Source organism: Sinohyriopsis cumingii, chromosome 16 (genome assembly GCF_028554795.1).
Source record: "Sinohyriopsis cumingii isolate HCF-2022 chromosome 16, ASM2855479v2, whole genome shotgun sequence".
In the NCBI taxonomy this organism is placed as follows: Eukaryota; Metazoa; Mollusca; class Bivalvia; order Unionida; family Unionidae; genus Sinohyriopsis; species Sinohyriopsis cumingii.
The window spans coordinates 43,432,105-43,445,613 of record NC_142976.1 but is presented as its reverse complement, the minus strand read 5'-3'; the positions used below and the strand labels follow the sequence as shown (position 1 = coordinate 43,445,613).

Sequence of the window (13,509 nt, the reverse complement as noted above, 5' to 3'; positions counted from 1 at the left end):
TCAAAGTCATGTTTCTAAGACCCATTGGACAATAATCTATTAAGTCTTTAATGCCCTACTAGTGCCTACATGGAGGACTGTTAAATGTGGTGCAGGTGTATAATGTGTCTTGCTTATTTAATGGTTTTGTATTTTATTATTGCCATTTTGTTAATCCATACTTGAGTTTTGGCATTTTACTATATTTGTTGTAATGCACTTCTAATATTTTTAGAGATTTATGATTAGAACACACCTGTGATTTGAGCACTGTATGTAAATACTGGTCAAGACAGCTCCTTTTTTGTTAGGTTTGGAGCATGGTAATTTTTTGGTGCATAGCAGTAGGATCATGCCTAAGAAAGCTGTATGTCAGATTCATTTCTGAGACTGATTTAAGCTAATAAAGTAACTTGTAACAAGCCATACACAGTAGTTGAGTTCCAAGAAAATGTGATATTCAAAATGGTTATGCAGCTGCTTCCCTCTCTCAAGATGTGCCAGGATTACAAAAATTGCACAGTTGCAAAATTTACAGAGTTTGTGGATAACTTGTGGAGAAAGAACCAGAATCAGTTTTGATGTCAAAATATCTAAGGTCACTGTGACTGAAAGAAGGCAAATGGTTTCTGCACAGTAATTCAAGTTTTCTGCCTTCTACAGCTACCAAACTTTGCAGACGGCTCATGGAATAATGTATAGTACTACTGATTTTGGGGTCAAACACAGTTCAAAGATCAAAGTCAATGCCTGAAAGAAACAAAAATGGTTAAAATGTTAAAAATCAAGGACACCTTGAATGAAAGGAGACAAATGGTTTGTGTATGGACATTGGTTCTGCATCACATATTTGGACCAAGCTTTGCTTCTGGCATTCACTTGGGATAAGGAAGAGCTTATAGATTTTAAGGTCAGTGCTCAAGGTCACTGTGACTGAAAGAAAAATAATAGCTTCAACACAATAGCATTAGTTCTTCATCACAGACTTGGTCCAGTCTTTATGAATGGCTTGCACTAGAGGTAAAGAGAAGCCCATTGATTTTAGGATTTTAGGGTCAAAGAGCATTGTCAGTGTAACTGAAAGATTAAAAATGGTTTCTGCAGAATATTTGGTTATTCACAATGTACCTTACCAAAGTTTGTGGATGAATACTTTGGGTAGGGAAGAAGTTTATTGACTTTGGGGTCAGAGTTCAAAAGTCACTGTGACCGGAAGAAGAAAAATCTGTTTGCGTAATAATTAGTTCTGGACACATGTATTGTCCAAGCATGGAGAGCTTGCACTTAAGGAAAAGGACTGTTGATTTTCAGGTCAAAAGGTCAAGGTAAGGGTCATTATTGTTCAGAGTAAAGTTCTAGAGTAAGTTTCATGACCAAATTTTGTGGATGGCTTGACTGATAAAAAAGCCTATTGATTCTGGCATCTAAAGGTCAGAGGTCATGACCAGTCTGAAAATCATTTCTGTTCTATAAGTGTAGTTAAAGACTGCAAGGTCAAGGTCATTAAGACATGGGTAAGTTATTCCCAGAGTCAACTAGGTACTACTAGTGCCAACACAGAGAACTATTAAATATTGTGTGGGAGTTTAATCTGCCATTTATGGTACAATTGTCCTACTTTTATTTCTTTTATCCTCATTTTCATATGCCCTCCATAAGCTAGGGCACATTAAGTTATGGTGTCCATCCATCTCTTGCCACTCTGGTTTTTGCACATTAAGTTGTATTGTCCCTCACTGCAGTTTCAAGACTTGGATGGCTTGTACTTGTGGTATGGATGAACCCTTTTTAATTTTTGCTCACAGGTTCAATGGTCTTGGTCACTATGCCTGAAATAACAAAAATGTTTTTTGCACAATAATTTGAGTTGTGCACCATTTACAGTTTCCAAACTTTGTGGATCACTTGCCCATGAACTCAGGAAAAACCCTGTAAAAAAAGTGAAATTTGATGGTCACTTTGAATAAGAGAAGAAATATGGTTTCCAAGCAGTGATATCAGTTGTCCATATTTTATAGTAACCAAACATTTTGGACAGTCTGCACATGGGGTATGGAATAGTTCCTTTTGTTTTGGGGTCAAAAGCTCAAAGTAACTTTGACTTATAAAAAAGGATTGCTTCTGCACAATGGCATTAGTTCTACATCAGATTCTATGATCTAATTTTGTGGTTGGCTTTTATTTGAGGTGTCTAACGGTCAAAGGTGAAAGCTTGCTATCATGAAAAAGAATGTGTATGTGTGTGTGTGATTTGGATTTTTAATGTAGCTTTAATGATTTTTCAGTCATGTCACTACAATGTGTGCACTGTGGCAGTTTATAGTGATGTCTAGCACTGGGGCATCATGCTGCAGACATGTAGCATGATGTCCCACCCAGTCACATTATCCTGACACCAGGCTGACTAGTCCTAACACTAACCTCTTAATGCTGAGCACCAAGCGAAGCAGTTGTTAGTACCATTTTTGTAAGTCTTTGGTATGACTCAGCCAGGGATTGAACCCACAACCTCCTGCAACCGAGGCAGATGCTCTAACTACTAGGCCACCGGAGCGGTCAAAAAAGAATGAGAAATGGTTTCCTCACAATAACTTGAGTTCTCAGTCATCTATGGATATGGTCACTTTAAAAGAAGAAAAAGTGTTTTTAGATAAGAATTTATTTGAGACCATATACCTTGATGACCTTTTGTAGAGGGCATATTCTTAAAGTATTTAAGAGGCCTATTGCTTTGGGGGTGAAAGGTCAAGGTTATTATGAGAAAAAATTGGATTTTGCAGAACAAACAATTGTCTATAGCAATTATCTAAATCAATTGATTGTTGATGGCTTGTATTTAGGATAATAAAAGGTTAAAGCTCACAGCGATGGTAAGTCTAATACAGTAACTGATTCTGCACATTAAATTTAATGTGCTAAGTGCTGGCATGGTGGTGGAGGGGCTGTTAAAATCAGGGCAATCATATAATGTGCCATTTATGTTCCTCTTGTTCATTCTTCTTTCGTCTGAGTGAACCATTTGAACAGGACTAATAACTGATGTAATTTGGATTTTGTGGGACGGTTTGTTGCAGATTTTCAGAGCTGTCTTTATCTCCAAGTTGTTGGTGTTATTTGATGTTTCCAGAAGTTGTCTTTCATTATGTACTGTATGTAAGGGTCAGAAGGATAGTTCATGTTTCTTCAGAATTTAGTTGGGTCAAGAAACAAAACTTAACTTCTAAATTTCACACGAATTTAAAGTTGTCTGCTTTACAGGATTTGTACTCTTGTATTTGGATGCTCGGCAGACTTCGACCCTGTGTTCAAAATCAGGCCCACTTAAAACTCTTAAATGCCAATTTGTTACATGTTATGTCCATGATCGCCTAACAGTGGATCATGGCATTGATGTCCATTTTATCTTTCAAGATAAATAATGTTGTCTGTCCATATGATCCCATCTTGATTCGTGTTTTTATGCATGTACATCCTGATTTACTCGTATCTGTCCATCCTCGGGTGCATATGGTACATCCTTCTGTTGTCCTGTTCTAGTTCACATGTGTAGTTATCAACATGACAAATGACACTTGGCTTCTTTTTATGGATGCATGTAGATGACCAGATTGAAATTTCATGAAAGTTGAGCATTTTTATTTTAAAAAATTTGAACTTAAAACATTTGTGTGAAAACTCTTACAAATTGTGTGAAAATTGTTAACACAGTTACACACATTATGTTTTTTTTGTCAGCGAAACAATTTCTTAAGCATATGCAAATGTCCTGATTTTTTTTGTTGCCCTTTCAGTAAATTTGACATCTTTGTCAGTTTTCTCCTCCTTACTCTTTGAACTAAGATTTTTATGAGGGAAAAATGCAACCATATTTATACAGAAATCATTTGTATGCAAATTACGTAAGTATTTTTTTTATGTGCTGGTTATGTCACAACACTTTTTAATCTTTTTTTTAATTGTTCACTATTCGTGCTTTCTGTTGAAAATCTTATTAGCACAAAAAAGGCATAGACTAATTTCTTAAGACAAATATCTGTATAATTTTAATAAGAATGCAGAGTTCACCATATTAAAAGTTTAAGTATCAGATATAATTGTATGGATAATAATAATAATATTAATAATAATAATAAAAATAATAATAATTATAGTAATGACTTTATTTAAAGAGGGTAACACTGTTTGCTAAGAACTAATCTACCTTGAAGCCCTCATACGAAAGAATTTATTTATTTTAGCTGCATTCCTGGTGCACCAAAATTGTATGGCACAAAATTTGGCTATTTGCACATTTTATCATTTTTCTTTCTTTCTGGAATTATTCTCCATATTTTGCATGGTTGTACCACCTTATCATCAACTCATCCTCATTATCGTAACTTAGCTGCAAATACTTTTACTCGTTTATCTCTATTTTTGCATTGACTTATGTTCCTTTAGATATTTGTATGTCTTTGTTTCATTATGACGTGTTTATAAAACACATCTAGTTTATCTTCAGTGCAGCATCCATGGAAGAAGATTAATTTTGTCAGATGCTTAAATACATTTATTCACAGCCAAGTATTAAAAGAAAGACTTTTAATTTTACAGGCTTGGACAGGCTTTACTTTAAAAAGATTTGTTTCATTTATTAATTCCACTATTTTTCAATTAGTTCTAATTGTGAAATTAAAAAGTAATGAAAAATTCTGAGTGGTCAGTTCTAAATCATGACCCCCCCCCCCCCCATATCAGAATCAGTGGGATTTTTTAAGGGCTGATTGAGTTACTGGAAACATGGTTTTCTTACATAGTCAAATGAAAGAATATAAAAAATAGTGGAATAAGTCAAGAGATGCATATCAATGTTTACCTTTCTGAGAGAGAAAAGTTGGAGTGGAAAATAATTAAATACAGCTCTATACAGGCTATTAATAATATAAGCTCTATGAATATACACTGTAGCTTAATAAATGCATCCAGTGTATATGAATATACACTGTAGTTTAATAAATGCATCCAGTGTATATGAATATGCACTGTAGTTTAATAAATGCATCCAGTGTATATGAATGAACAGTGTAGTTTAATAAATGCATCCAGTTTATAAGAATATACACTATAGTTTAATACATGCATCCAGACTTTTCATTCATTTGTATAAAAAAAATTGAGTTTTCCCTGGCCATGTAGTTTGCAAGCTTTTCAAGTATTAGTCTCAAACTGCAGCACAAAAGTCAACAAATACTGAGTTAGTTATCATTAATTAGAATAAATTGAGAAACACTGAGCTGTCAGGATATTCCATTGTTGACTACTTTGTTTGCATCAAATGTTTTGTTCAAAGGGATTAAATGGAAGAATCTTCTTTGTTTTGGGTTTTGAGACAGTGTCAATTTTCATGTTTCAGAAGTTTTAAAATACAGTGGCCACAAAGTTACCTCCATAAAACACTGACCATGATGTAAAATGAATATTCTTGATAGATCCCAGTATATGCTGTGGTCTCGTAAAGTTGCATGGCATAAAAAACACATCATTTTGTTGTATTATAATTCTGATAACTAATATAGATACTCATTTATAAGACTAGTCCATCTGCAAACTGCACAGACTACGATCTGCCATCGCATTATGCATCAGCAGATCTGGGTCTTTGCAGTTTGTTAGGAGCATTCAGAAGAACAAACATCATATCTGCAGGCACTTTATGATATAGCAGGTCAAGATCTTTGTTATTTGCATTTTTACGTGACTTATAACCGACTATAAATGGCATATTATATTAATGGACTGCTATTTTTTTAATTGCTGCTTACCAGTAATTTATTTAACCTAGTGATTGTTCTCAACTTAGCCTACCCCATAATAATAAGAGTTCATGTAAAATACACCCAGCTATAATTTGCTTTTGCTTATGCCTATTATTAAATAACAATTTTTGAAACTTATATCATAGGTCAGTCTCATCTCTAATACATCACACTTTTAAACAATGCTGTAGTGAGGGATTATTGAGGTTTGACTAAATGAGCACCACATTCATTACCATATGTACTTGCTTATAAGATGAGTACAACTGCAAACTCCACAGATCTGGATCTGCCATTGCATAAATATGCCAGCCAATCTGGGCCAGTGCGGTTTGTTAGGAGTAATCATTAGAACATACAACATAGACCCTGATCTATAGGTGCATTATGCTACAGTGGATCACGATCTATGTTATTTGCAATTTAACTCAACTTATGAGTGAGTATAAACGGTACATTTGATGAATCTTAAAAATGGATGTAAGGTGTCTATAATAATGAAAATTCATTATAAGTTACTTATACAAAGCTTTGGTGTGGTTTTGCTTAAAAGTTTCTGCAGAGCTATATATGTGTGCTAAAAATTTAAATACAGCTTTCACTTGCCACTCTTTACAAGCAGTGTAGCTGAACTGCAATAATATTTTTTCATTTCTTTTGTGTCTTGCCATACTTTAGTTATGACGGGAGTATATGGCATTACATGTCTGTTGTGTCACATCATGTCATGTCCATGACAATTTTGTTTTGTCTGAATAATGTTTGAAAGACTTCTCAGATTGAATTAAAATGCTTAAGTTGAAGAAAATGTAATTCATGTTTAATTTTCATCATTTGCTAACACAAATTTACAGAGTAATGGTGCCTTTTTTTCATAGAACTTTGCCCTATGGTTAAGTCATATTGGCTGGGACATTTTTTCAGATGTGAACTTGATGATGAACCTTTTTGATGATATACCAACAGAAAAAATCTTAAACTGCTTTAAAAAGTGTTGTTTAAATGGAAAGCTTGGCACTATATTTAAATGATTTTACATTTTTGCTCTTTTATTTTGTGTATATTTTAAATAATTTTAACATCTTTACCTTTTATATTTTGTATTTTAGGGCTACATGTTAACCATTATTTTGTTTGATTTTCCTCCCTCATGGCTTTTGGCAATTTTTGTTACCTTTATCTTTTTGAAACTTTTAATTGGCACTGTATACTCAGCATTGTGCTGACATGCTCTGAAGTCCTGTAAATGCATACATACATTAATTTCACTCATAAATGTAAATAAGAATTACTGACAGTTGCACCAACAGTCACTGTTAAAATGTTAAATTTTTGGGTTTCTTACGTGTACTCAGTTTTTACTTTTGCTTGATTAACATATTCCAATTATAGTCATGTGATTAATGTTTTTTTTTCAATTATTTCATTTTAATTTTGCCTCACATAACACATGCTTATAATTATTTGCATCTATTATAGATCTTAGAAAGGAAATGACAGAAAGTAAGCAAGGTACATACATAAATATCTTCTATGGTTTAGTTTTAGTAGTAATGTTTTTGCATGCTTACTACATTTTAATTAGAAGTGTAATTACATGTTTGTCATAGTGAAAGATCACAATGTGTAACCAAGGTAAACTTTAGGTTCCCTTCCAAAACCTATGGCATAATATCTTATTTTCAGTTACTAAAATTAATTTGTGTTTCTAATAAAAAGTATCTACTATATTGAACGCTCACATTACATAAAAAAATGGCATTTTATTCAAAATTGCATTCTATTTGTTTTTTTGGGCCTTGAAGGGCCAGTCCGGCTATGTGAAGGGACAAAACTCTTTCTGAGAGAAATGGTAGGGCTTGGCTATAGTTTGAAGGTTTCTGTTTTGCACTCAAAACAACAAAGAATCATCACAAACTAAAAGTTCTCATCAAAAGTAATTGCTCAAATATTTTCTCCCAAAAAAATGGGAGTGGTCTTTTGTTCAGTTTGTATATAACTCACTCGAAGAATTCTTCATTTCAATTGATACATTTATATATAAGCTATTGTTTCATATTGACAGTGACTGAAAATCAAAATTACTAGAAATAATTGATAGCCATCATCCTTGTTATCTTGATAGCCACCATCCTTGTGATCTTTGTCCCGTTCTTTTATTCTGCTACATTCTATGTATAGCAGTATACCAGCAAGTAAATTATTAATTATGACCACACATCAAATATATACAGCAATTTTCTTTTGTTGAAACATGTAAATTCCTCCAGGTACTGGACATAATTCTTATGAAATTCCTAGATTTTGCCTCATATAGAGAGTCAAACAGTTTGAAATGCCCAATTTTTTGCCTACCATTAGTTTTTAGTTATAATGGGTGGTTTTATTTAGAGTTGTTTTTATGGAATTTAAAATTAAAATGGAAAAAAAACATGTATGACATCTTTGGATGGTGAATACATTTTTGTTTGTTTATCAGACTCAAACTGTGGCCTTTATAATTTGAGATAAATGCGACAGTTGGGTAAATGGACAGTAGGTAGATCATTCCCATCTATTTCTTTGTATTAAATCAGTAGTTGTGATAAATGAAACTAGACAGTACAGACATTCTCCTTCCTAGTCCATCTAATCTGTAGGAGGTAGTTTAAATGAACATGCAAGATGGAGCAGTCTAATCTACTGGAAAAACAGCTTGGATTACACATTGTGACCACAGTAGAATATTTGATTAGTGGAAATTCGACTTAATCTGCTTGACGTGTGTATGATCTTGTGTAAAGCTTGAATGTATGTATCTGATTTTGATCTAGAAATCTGATTCAATCTTTTTATTTCTGAGCTATAAATGTTCAGAAATGCATGTGATTATGAGCTACAGTTATGTGGGTATTGCTAAAAACACTCGGTATCTCATGACAGTTCTGTGGGTATTCTTGACAATACAGTAGGTATCTCATGGCAGTTCTCTGGGTATTAGTGACAATACAATAGGTATCTCATTGCAGTTCTGTGGGTATTAGTGACAGTGCATTAGGTATCTCATCGCAGTTCTGTGTGTATTAGTGACAATACAATAGGTATCTCATGACAGTTCTGTGGGTATTAGTGACAATACAATAGGCATCTCATCACAGTTTTGTGGATATTAGTGACAATACAGTAGGTATCTCATCAGAGTTCTGTGAGTATAAATGACAATACAATAGGCATATCTCATCACAGTTCTGTGAGTATTAATGACAGTACAGTAGTTATCTCTTTACAGTTCTGTATTAGGGACAATACAGTAGGTATCTCATCACAGTTCTGTGAGTATTAATGACAATACAGTAGGCATCACATCACAGTTCTATGAGTATTAATGACAGTACAGTAGGTATCCCTTTACAGTTCTGTAAGTATTAGTGACAAGACAGTATGTATCTTGTGACAGTTCTTTGAGTATTAATGACAATACAATTGGTATTTCATCACAGTTCTGTGGTTATTAGTGACTACAATTGGTATCTCATGACGTTTATGTAGTTATTAATGGCAATGCAATAGGTATCTCATCACAGTTATGTGGTATTAGTGACAGTACAGTAGGTATCTCTTCACAGTTCTGTGGGTATTAGTGACAATACAGTAAGTATGTGGATATTTGTGAAAATATGATAGGTGTCTCATGACAGTTCTTTGAGTATTAGTGTCAGTTCTTTGAGTATTAGTGACAGTACAGTAGGTATATCATGACAGTACCATTGGTATCACACGACAGTTCTGTGGGTATTAGTGAAAATACAGTAGGTTTCTCATCACAGTTCTGTGGGTATTAGTGATAATACAATATATGTCTCCTGACATTTCTGTGGGTATTAGTGACAGTACAGTAGGTATCTCATAATAGATATGTGAGTATTAGTGACAGTACATTAGGTATCTCATGACAGTTCTAAGGGTATTAGTGACCATACAATGAATATCTCATCATGAGTTTTTGGCAGAAGTCAAAATACATTACAGGCAAATACTATTACCAGTCATTAAATGATGACAGTACAAGTTTGCATGACATAAGTGTAAAAGGCATTCATTATTTGTATAAATTCTATTACCAAAAAAATATCACTCTTTGTATAAATTCCTATTGGATAATTTTGTAGTGCATATACTTGTAGCCAGTTGACACTGACACTGATAGGTGATTAGTTAGGTATCAAACTTCACCTGTCAGTATCTGTGTCAGGTAGATAGTCAAACTCAATGGACAAATTCCTATAAGAATAAACTTTCCTTGATGGTAGTTACCTTCAGACTGGGCCTAATTGAAATCTATCTTTCACTTGTGAATTTGGCCTTTAAAAAGAGGGTTGAATGGTCTTTGATCACATTCCCTCAACCAAATCTCCTCTTAAGTGCTTGTTTTTTCATTGTGACGTTCTTGAATAACATAGATGATGTCACAGCACTGCTGCAGTGAAGAGCAAAAGATATGAGAATTGAAAAGGGCAGTGATAAAGTAAACTTATTAATTCAAATGCTGAGCCAAATTTTAATTTATATATATCATGTCCAAAAAGAATGCTTCAGCATTATTTCAGTCCGTTTGAGAATCTGAAGATTTTATTGATTTTAATAAATTTAAGCAGTACTATCTTTTGTCCTTATTAAGTGTGTATAATCCTGCCACCTAGTGTGTGTAATCCTGCCAACTAGTGTCTGTAATCCTGCCAACTAGTGTGTGTAATCCTGCCACCTAGTGTTTGTAATCCTGCCACCTAGTGTCTGTAATCCTGCCACCTAGTGTCTGTAATCCTGCCAACTAGTGTGTGTAATCCTGCCACCCACTGTGTGTAATCCTGCCACCCACAGTGTGTAATCCTGCCACCCAGGGTCAGATCTGTACAGTCATGTTGCCATGTTATGTCATGTTTTAACAGGCGCATATTGAAAAATATTCCTATCTGAACTTTACTGTTTTGTGAGCAACTGGACAGTTGTCAATATCAAATGCTTTATCTCATATTCTCAAAACATTTTTACCACAAAAAATTCAAAACTTCTAATTAATGATCTTAAAGTTAAAGATATCAGGATTATTTAATGCAGTGTTCTATGCAGTAAGATATCAGCATTATTGAACTCCATTATTATATAAAGTGAGATATCAGCATTTTTTAACACAGTGCTGTATATAGTGAGATATCGTCATTATTGAACAGTGTTGTTAATAGTGAGATATGAGCATTATTGAACAATGTTCCATAAACTGAGATATCAGCATTATTGAACACCATATTATATACAGTGAAATATCAGCATTATTGAGCACAGTGTTGTATGTAGTGAGATATTGGCATTATTGAACAGTGTTTTTAATAGTGAGATATGAGTATTATTGAACAGTGTTCCATAAACTGAGATATCAGCATTATTGAACACAGTATTATATACAGTGAGATATCAACATTATTGGATGCAGTGCTGTATATAGTGAGATATCAGCATTATTGAACAGTGTTATTAATAGGGAGATATCAGCATTATTGAACACAGTATTATATACAGTGAGATATCAACATTATTGGATGCAGTGCTGTATATAGTGAGATATCAGCATTATTGAACAGTTATTAATAGGGAGATATCAGCATTATTGAACACAGTATTATATACAGTGAGATATCAGCATTATTGGACACTATGTTGTATAAAGTCCTAAAATTTCTGGAGTTTGAGACTGACTTTTACCTTTTGCTCTTAGAGTTTTGAGAAAAGGGTGCCTTTGCAAATTCTTCTTTAATAATGTTTGGTAGGAAAGAAGGTTTCATGCCTTGAAAGGACCTTTACAGTGTTGTTGTTTGTCTAAGTTTTCCTGAGTTCTTTTTAATATCCTCCTTATGTCTTGGCAGATGTACAATGTTTTCTGTTTTTTTTTTTTGTAAAATGGACAGAAATTTGTGTTAACTCAAAGTAAAAAAAGTGTGAATGCATGAAAACCTCTAATGTCAGTATAAAATATACAGATACATAAATTATATATAATCGGACACTGCATGTATATATGCTTATTTATATATTTTCTTAAATATTTATATAAAGCTCTCTCTCTCTCATTATAACAGTAGTTGTAATACATATTTGCAAATGCAACACACTGCAGTACAAGGAGAATGAAAACAAATTGGATGAATACTGTACATTATATTTGTTCAGAAGAGAGAAGTAAACACCATTTAAATGTGTAGCAGTTTAGATTATGAAAATTAAATTAATTTTTTTATTCCATGGCGTTGTGGATTTAATAATAATAATATCTGAAATAGAACATGAGACATATTACAAGACTTGATGCTGTTTTCTTTCAACCGTTAATGGAATACATTGGTTGCCCCAGTTCAAATCAGTGATTTCATTTTGGTTATAGTGTCCATTGTGATGCCAAGTTATATCTGTAATGGTTTTAAATTGAAGAGTAGTATAAGAAGAGAGGAGAGTTATATATGAATCATTCATATCAATATTTATTTTAGTTTCTCAGATTAAGGACCTGTAAAAAGTTTGGTTAAATATATAATGTATATACACACTTGTATGACGAGTCCCACTGCAAGTTACACAGACTCAAATCTGCCATTGCATAATGCGCTGACAGATCTGGGTCTGTGTAGTTTGTAAGGACTAATCAGTAGATAAACAACAAAGACCCTGGTCTGCAAACGCATCATGCTTCAGCAGATCAGGGTGTATGCTGTTGGCAGTTGGACTTATAAGTGAGTATATATGGTGTAGAAAACTGAAAAATACCAAATATATAGCTCACAAGGCCAATGAGATATCTGTATTACTTTTATAATAATAATAGTAAGAATAAAAATAATTTATTATCTGCAGTCATGCCTTTAATTTTTGTGGGCTACAGAACAACATAGTTATAACTACATGTATTTAGTTTCACTGGTACTGCGATAGATTTGTATTGTTAATGTACTGTACTGTTGTTATAGTATCAGTCTTGATCCAGACATAACAGTATTACTTATTTAATAGTGGTATGCAACTGTATATGTCTGCATGTGTGATAGCAGTTTGGATTTACTACTGTAATGAATTTGTGGCATTTATTAACATGAACTACATTACTCACCCACCTGTGAACAATAGTGTAATCCCAGATCAGCCATCACATAATGGCAGCTGCTGACCAGGATCTGTGTTGTTTTGTTTGAAATGCAGATCTTTGGTACATTAGGCAGCAGTTTATCTGGATCTAGATTTTTCACATCCATGTGTTTATCTGGATCTAAACCAGTGCTGTCCAACCCGTAGCCCACAGGCCGCATGCAGCCTGCGGGCTGATTTTAAATGGCCCGCCAGAGTTCGAGCAGATATATAGTCGTTGCTTTTAAGTTTTCTGCTGCAGCCATCGGCTTTTCAGTGGCCCATGGTGTCAAAAAGGTTGGACAGCACTGATCTAGACTGTTCACATACATGTGTTTATCTGGATCTAGACTGTTCAATCCATGTGTTTATCTGGATCTAGACTGTTCACATCCATGTGTTTATCTGGATCTAGACTGTTCACATCCATGTGTTTATCTGGATCTAAACTGTTCACATCCAGCAGTGTATCTGGATCTAGACTGTTCACATCCATGTGTTTATCTGGATCTAGACTGTTCACATCCATGTGTTTATCTGGATCTAAACTGTTCACATCCATGTGTTTATCTGGATCCAGACTGTTCAC

At 33.8% G+C, this 13,509-nt stretch overlaps 1 protein-coding gene across 13 annotated transcripts in view; it reads left to right on the top strand.

Annotated features, from left to right (window-relative positions):
* Positions 1–13,509, top strand: part of LOC149780323 (GATOR2 complex protein WDR59-like) — a 180,227-nt gene that overhangs the window by 129,151 nt on the left and 37,567 nt on the right. For 10 of the 13 annotated variants that reach the window (XM_089937186.1, XM_089937183.1, XM_089937181.1 and 7 more), the window contains one exon: positions 7,254–7,286. The exons of the other annotated variants lie outside the window; for them this stretch is intronic. In XM_089937186.1, the coding sequence (XP_089793312.1) occupies positions 7,254–7,286 (33 nt within the window). The remainder of the gene's footprint in view (positions 1–7,253; positions 7,287–13,509) is intronic. 13 annotated transcript variants of the gene reach the window in all.